The following is a 7,978-nucleotide window of genomic DNA, read 5'->3' as shown; positions in this document are numbered from 1 at the left end:
AACATAGAGACAGAAAGCGAGAAATCACCCCCCGGGGGGATGGTCACACCGCAATCCCTTCTCCTCCATTCTCCTCTCAGGATCTTGGGCATGCACACGCACGCGCCTGGCGTGAGTTTTAAGCCACTGGGTCCAGGACACGAACCGCAGTCGACTACGTGGGAGTCCAGCGACATAGCCATTACACTAACTGCTGGTTCCCTGGGGTGTGATTTCTTACTTTCTATCTCTCCAGCGAATACGCATACCCTATAACAAAAATCTCTCTAAAATAAAATAAAATGAAATGCTGTCTATGATTGTAAAAATGAAAAAGTGCTAACTTGAAGAATTTTTAAATTAAAAATTTAATATAAAGCTGCTAAAGGGCCAGCAGGTGATGTAGTGGTTAAGGCTCTGGACTTCCACGTGGCTGACTACAGTTTGAGTCCCAGACCAGGCAGCTTGAAACTCATGCTGGGCATGTGTATGTGTTTGCCCTAAAGCCTGAGAGGAGAATGGAGAAGAATGGATTGCAATATGGCCATCCTCTCCGGGGAATGATTTCTCACTCACTCTCTGTCTTGCTGTCTGTCTCTCTGGTGAGCACATGTGCCTTACAGCAAAAATTTCTCTTAAAAAGAAAAAAAGAATTGCTGAAAAAAATTCTTTGTGTCTTTCATATAGCTAAAAGACCAGCTTCTGGACAAAACGTGGTTTCTGTTGTGCCTGCACAGAAGATTACAAAGCCTGCTGCTAAATATGGAGTACCTTTAACATATAAGAAATATGGAGATAAGAAATTACATGAAAAGAAACCACTGCAAAAGTATAAACAGGTATGATCATGTTACAAACTGTGAATTACTGAAAAAATCATTCTGACTTGATTTTATTGCAGCTGAATTCAGTCATCCTGATACTAATAGGATAGTTTTTATTATTAAGGAACATGGCTGTTCTCTGCTTCACTAGTCTCCTAAAACTAAGAAGCTTTAGAGAAGTCATAAACATTATGTAGATATATTACATGAAAACAAAGCCCTTTAAAAAAATTGATGTAATAAAGCTGATGAGGCCTTCAGATGGCTTAGTGATTAAGGCACTGGACTCCCACGTTGCCAGCCACAGTTGTAGCTCTGGGCCTGGTGACTTGAAAATCACACCAGGTTTTTGTGTGTCCAGAATCCTGAGAGGAGAATTAAAGGAAAGGGATCATGATATGGCCATCCCCACTTAGGAATGATTTCTCACTTTCCCTTTTTCTGTCTCTCTCTCTGTCTTTCTTCATCAAGTACATATGCCCTATGGCAAAAATCTCAAACAAACAAAAAACAATAAAAAGAGATGTTATAAATGAAGTAACTTTTGAACTACCTAAGCAGAACCACTTACTGTTGTATATAAAAGCAGCAGACACTTGTGATATACTTTATTAAAATGGGGGGAAATTTTGTATTTGAGACTTTAAAATAAATAAAAATCATACAGCAGAAAGAAATGTAGTCATTCATAGACTACTCTGTCATATTTCAGATGAAAAAATTAAGGCCTGTAGCATTTAAGTGATAAAGCCATGAATAATATTAGTTGAAGGAATATGACATTTTCTTTATGCTGCTAACTACATACTTTGCTATCTGGGACTTTGTTTTGGACTACATATACACATGCATGCTTAGATACATACATATGTATAAGCACTGCTGTAAGATGATCTTGTAGGAATGACTGGGCACTTTAGTTAAAATCTTTCATGGAATAGTTGAAAATGATTACTGTAACTCAGTCTACAAGGAAGTTGTAATAGCATTGAATCAGGAAATAAAAACCACACACTGATTTGGACAAGGGAAATTTAATATTAGTAATTATTAACTGTTTTCAGAGAATTAGTTTTTCATGGATAAAGAGAGCTCTAAAGAATACAAGAATGGTGAGCCAGCAGTTAGCGTAATGGCTATGTCGCTAGACTCCCATGTAGTCGACCACGGTTCGCGTCCCAGACCCGGTAGCTTAAAACACGCCAGGCGCGTGTGCATGCGTGCCCAAGATTCCGAGAGGAGAATGGAGGAGAAGGGATTGCGGTGTGACCATCCCCCCTGAGGGGTGACTTCTCGCTTTCTGTCTCTATGTCTCTCTCTGTCTGTATGGCGAGTGCACGCACCCTATAGCGAAAACCTCTCAAGAAAAAAAAAAAAAAAAGAATACAATAATGGCAGATAGAAAAAGCAGCTTCTACTCCTAGTGCTGAGACAGATACCCAAGGGCAGATTTGAAGAGCCCCTACTTCATCCTTAAAGCAGGGATTCAGATTTTATTGAGTAGGATAGGGCTTCATCTGGGTGGCAGAGCTCACCGAGGTGCCTCAGTCTCGGGCTAGCAAACGGAAGCCTCTGCTGTGGGGCTGGTGGAAATCCCTCAGAACTGCCTGAAGTGTAACACCTACTAAGCTGCTCTCTCTCTCTCTCTTTTTTTTTTTTTTTTTTTTGAGTGAACAAATGATTGAAATGAATTCTAAGTCAGCAAAATATGTTATATTTTAACATGTTTTCATATGGCTGATAGAATCTAATGATATGTTTGTTTTCTTAATGTTACCTTTATTTTCAATTAGTATGTATTCAGTATTTAAGAAGAGCATGCTGTGAAATTTTCAGATCCCAATTACTGATATTCTGAATAATATAATAGGTATCATCTCTTAAATCTTCTGAATAATAGATAAATGAAAGAAATTTCTGTACAAAAATGTAAAGGTACTTAATGCCACAGAACTATACACTTAAAAATGTAAAAATGGTAAATTTTGTTATGTATATTTTTTGCCACAATGAAAAAAAGTTAAAAAAAAAAAGAAAATTTTTTAGGAAAAGGCAACAGAAGTTGTGAAGTTTTCTAGCAATGAAAGGAAATAAACGGGGGAAAAAAACTACCAAATTTCTAAAGCATTTTTTAAAAGATTTATTTTGTTTCATTTATTATTGTTGTTGTTGTTGTTTTAATTTGCTATAGGGGATGTGCACTCACCAGAGAGAGAGAGAGGGAGAAAGAAAGAGAGCAAGTTGCCAAGTCTAGTACTTAAACTGTAGTGAGCCATGTGGGAGTCCAACACCTTAACCATTATGCCACCCAAATTTCTAAAGCATTTTAAATACAATTATTTAAACTTTTTTTTTTTTTTGTACCAGAGGGCATGCATGATCAGCATAGAGAGACAGAGAAGTAGAGAGAGGAAGAACGCAACCCCCACCCCCCAGGGCGAGGTCACACTGTAGTATCATCTCTTCCAATTCTCCATCTTGTCATGCACATGATATGTTTTTCAATCCACCACTGAGGCTGGGATTCCAGCCACTGTCAACCAATGTACAGAGCTTAATCACTGTGCTATGGGGCCACCCCTAACTATGATTTTTAAAGTAAGCTTTTCCCTTGATATTTATATAACTCATGTTTTAATTTGCTAGAGGGCATGTGCACTTAGCGGAGAGAGAGAGGACGTGAGAAAGCACCCCTGTGAGGGACGGTCACGCCACAATCTCTTCTCTTCCGTCTCTCCCTCTGCTTGGGATTTTGGACATGCACTCACATGCACCTAGCATGTTTTGAAGCCACTGGGCCTGTAACTCGAGCCACATCGTCTGCCATGTGGGATCCAGCCACATTCACCACGCCACTGGCTGTTTTAAAGAGATTTATTTTTTTCTTTCTAGAAACTAAAGCATCTTTTAGATTCAAATTCACAATGGCTTATTGGAATTTTTAACTTTCAAGCTTGAAAATGAGAAATTTATATGGAAAGTCAAAACCAGTTAATGATGTTGTCTGTCATGTTTTAATTGCACAAATTTGAGCTAATACCTATTATTACTCAACGTATCATCAAACTGTTTACATATAAGATTGTATTTGTTCCTGTTCCCATAATAATCAGTTTTTTGTCTGTTGGTTTGTTATAATTTGCTAGAGGGCACGTGTGCTCGCTTTGTGGGATGCGGGAGAAATGAGAAAGCAGCCCCCATGAGAGAGAGAAAATGAGAAAGCAGCCCCTCATGGGAGACAGGCACAACAACATTAATCTCTCCTCCATTTCTCTTTTGGGATTTTGGACACTTATGCGCATGTACCCAATCTGTTTCTCAAGCTCGCGGGCCTTGACTCAAACCATGTAGTCAGACACGTGGGATCCACCTACCTTAACCACCTTGCCACCAACTTGCCCAAGTTTTTTGCTGCTGTTGTTTTTCAGGTTTCTATTTTTAAAAAGAAGTGGTTGTTAAGCCACCAGGAGGAGCTCCAGGAATGTATTTTAGCTCTGGTTTTGTAGAATACAAACCGGTTCTTTTGTATGGATGTCTTATAATACTGTATTTTTAAGTATAGAAATAGTGTCCTAAAAATACCTGTGTACTCTCAGAGGAACAGCTTGATATTTTTATTTCCAAAATATTTGCATACCTTATGTATAAAGCAATATGGAATACTGAATAAGGAATACAATCTTTGCCTTCATGTGACTTACCCAAGAGGATATAAGTGTTTTAAACATTCTCTTCTTCTTCCACACTACTGTGCAACTTATTTATAAGCTGGTCCTTTAAAGTAAGCTGTTGTGTTAATATTTTTAAGTTGTTTGATGTTATGGTTCACAAATTTTTTTTCTCTTTTATTTCTTAGAGAGGTTTTTGCTATAGGTTGCGTGTACTTACCAGACAGAGACAGCGAGACAGAAAGTGAGAGATCATCCCCCAGGCAGGATGGCCACGCCGCAGTCCCTTCTCCTCCATTCTCCTCTCGGGATCTTGGACACGTACACACATGCACCCGGCGTGAGTTTAAGCCACTGGGTCCAGGACTCAAACCATGGTCGACTACGTGGGAGTCCAGCAACATAGCCATTATGCTAACTGCTGGTCCATGGTTCACAAATTTTGAGACTGATGCTAGATTGGCTCCTTAGGAGTTAACCTTATGGAACTTGTCAAAATGTAGGTTCTGTGTCAAAAGATTATGATTGAGCAATTCTTAAAGATGTGTATTTTTAAAAGACTTTTATTGAGATACAATTCACCTACTAAATGACTCATCAGTTAAAACTTGGCAATTAAATGATTTTTCATGTGTTCACAGAGTTTTATAACTATCTCCACAGTCAATCTTAGAACGTTTTCATCACTCCAAAAAGAAATGGTTTTCCCATTAGCTGTCACTCTCGATTTTCCTCCCACCCGCAAAGCCATTGGCAGTTGCTGATTCATTTTCTGACCTCTATACATTTGCTTATTCTGGACATTTCATATAAGTGGAATCATACAATAACTGATTTTTGTGAGTAATTTTTTATGCTATGATAAGGCCTTCAAGATTGATCAGTGTTATAGCATGAATTGATACTTTATTTCCTTTTTATTATGAGATAATTATCTTCATGCTGGCATGGTGGTCAAAGCCCTGGACTCCCACATGGCTTACCATGATTCAAGTTCTGGACTTGGTAGCTTGCTTTCTCACTCCCCTCACTTCTCTCTCTGTCTCTCCCTGGTGAGTCCATGTGCCCTATAGCAAATCTTAAAATAATTGTAATAATAATTAAATAATCAAATAATCCTAAAAAATTAGACACTTTAAAATAATAATCTTTGTTGACAGAATATTTGAGAAAGCTCCTAGGTAACATACCCAACTAGTTAGAATTCTGTGTATACATAGAACATACCTTGAAGTGTTAACTGTGTGTTTATAATAGTACAAAGAGATTATTTACAATTTTTAATTCTTGTACTTCAACATAGTGCCCCCAGAACTATTTCATACCAATTTTAAACTGAAATTGCTATCCATTAGTGGTAGCAAAAGCATTTTAGTGGGTGAAGACCAGGGACTTTGCAAATAATAGAACACTAAGTAATAGAATCTACTATACATAATAAAACTATTTTATGAAACTTAAGGATACTTGTGTTTGTGTGTGTGCTTTCAAGGGATCAAGCTGAGAAATATATTTTTATTGCAGATTGCTTTTAGAAAAAATTTGAAAGCTACTATTCTTTATGTATTTCAATATCTTTACGTATTTCAATATTATCTTCCATCGTATCGACTCTGATATCTTTTCTGGGGTTAAGTGGTGAGAGTTAAATTGATAACTAGGCAAAGTTAGTGGTTAGGATTTAGGAACTAATAATGATTCTGGTAACCCACTGCTTGGGTTATTTTGTCAGGGAGTAAACTCACTATTTGGTCAACCATGAGAGTGGAATGAGTTGTTAGATTTAGTATCACTTATCACATTGTCTATGTAGCCTTGATGTAAAGCATCCTATATCAGTAAAATTGATTGGCATATGATGGTCGCTAAATTATAATTTCAAACATTATACATAATGGAGAATCATTCTCATACGTTTTTCAGCCTTTTAGGTGGTACTTTTTTTTTTTTTTTTAAGTTTTTGCCATAGGGTAGATGTGCTCACTAGAAAGAGACAGAGAGAAAAAAGTGATAGATAACAACCAGAGGAAATGACAACACCGTAATCTCCTCCAACCTCCTCTCGAGAAATTGGGCATACATGTACACATACCCAACATGATTTTTAATCCACCAGGTCCAGGACCTAGTTAAGTGGTATTAAATGTTCTAAAACCAGCATTTTATTAGGCTCAGGCTAAATAATGTATTCATTAAAGTAAAATAGTTTCATTGTATTTGAGGGGAATATACAGTTTATTTGTTTCTAAAATAAGCAGAAACTTTAAATACTTTTTATTTAGTGCCTTTCTACTTTGTTCTTGTTTTTCATGTAGGGTGCATGTGCTCACCAGAGAGAGAGAGAGAGTGAGAGGAAGAGAAATTACCTCCCAGAGGGCATGGCCATGCTGTAATCCCTTCTTCATTCTTCTGGGGTTTTGAGCACTCACACACACACACATACTCAGTGTGATTTTCAAGCCAGCTGGTCTAAGACTCAAATAGTGGTTGTCCATATGGGAGTCCATGCTTTAACCATCACACTACCTGCTGGCCTCGCTACTTTTTTATATAATGCGAGCAATATCATTTAGCAGTGATGTAGTTCTAAAGTTAATCTTGTTAACTTCTTATTGATTAAGGGTAATATTTATTTTATGATATTCTGAATTTGCTTTTTAAGGTTAGAATTTTAGTGGCTATTATGGTCACTGTAAAATTTAAAAAACCGAAGCAATGGGTAGTATATAAAAGTAATTTTATAGGATTGATTCTTGCTAAAATATAACTGCTGTTGAAATGAAACTGTTAATGGAGATAACTTTTTAAAAAATAGTTATATATTTATTTAATTCCATTTGTTATTGTTTTCAAGAGCCAGAGAAAGTAAAAGTGAGAAAGCAAGCCTCCAGGTCCAGGACTCAAACCACAGTTGGCCATGTGGGAGTCCAGTGCTTTAACCACCATGCCACCTGGCAGCCCTGAGACAATATTTAATGAGTAATATAATGCTGGATATTCTTTTAGAATTATTTATTTTTGTTTAATATTATTATTATTTTAATTTGACCAAGATAGACAGAGAGAGAGAGAGAAAAGGAAAGTGAGAAAGGAAGTCCCAGGTCCAGACTTGAATCATGGTCAGCCACGTGGGAGTCCAGTGCCTTGACCACCATGCCATCTGTCGGCCCCAATACTGAATTATTTTAATAATAACGTGAATGGGGACCAGCAGTTAGCGTAATGGCTATGTTGCTGGACTCCCACATAGTCGACTGCAGTTCGAGTCCCAGACCAGGTGGCTTAAACTCACACCGGGCGCATGTGCGTGCGTGCCCAAGATCCCGAGAGGAGAATGGAGGAGGTGTGGCAATTCCCCCTAGTGGGGTGATTTTTCGCTTTCTCTCTCTCTGTCTCTCTGGTGAGTGCACGTGCCCTGTATTAAAAACCTCTCCAAAAAAAGAAAAATAATAATAATGTGAACAATCATCAAAGTATGGATTTTTTAAAATAATTTTTTATTTTATT

At 37.5% G+C, this 7,978-nt stretch overlaps 1 protein-coding gene across 1 annotated transcript in view; it reads left to right on the top strand.

Annotated features, from left to right (window-relative positions):
* LOC102483142 (serine/threonine-protein kinase Nek1) overlaps nucleotides 1-818 on the top strand; it is a gene marked incomplete at its 3' end in the record, with an annotated part of 67,081 nt that extends 66,263 nt beyond the window's left edge. Inside the window, exon 15 of the mRNA XM_014591339.2 lies at nucleotides 717-818. Coding sequence (XP_014446825.1) covers nucleotides 717-818 — 102 coding nt within the window. The remainder of the gene's footprint in view (nucleotides 1-716) is intronic.
* Nucleotides 819-7,978: the final 7,160 nt, after the last annotated feature.

Source organism: Tupaia chinensis, unplaced genomic scaffold (genome assembly GCF_000334495.1).
Source record: "Tupaia chinensis unplaced genomic scaffold, TupChi_1.0 Scaffold000051_1, whole genome shotgun sequence".
Taxonomy (NCBI): domain Eukaryota; kingdom Metazoa; phylum Chordata; class Mammalia; order Scandentia; family Tupaiidae; genus Tupaia; species Tupaia belangeri.
This window is presented reverse-complemented; position numbering and strand designations above follow the sequence as displayed.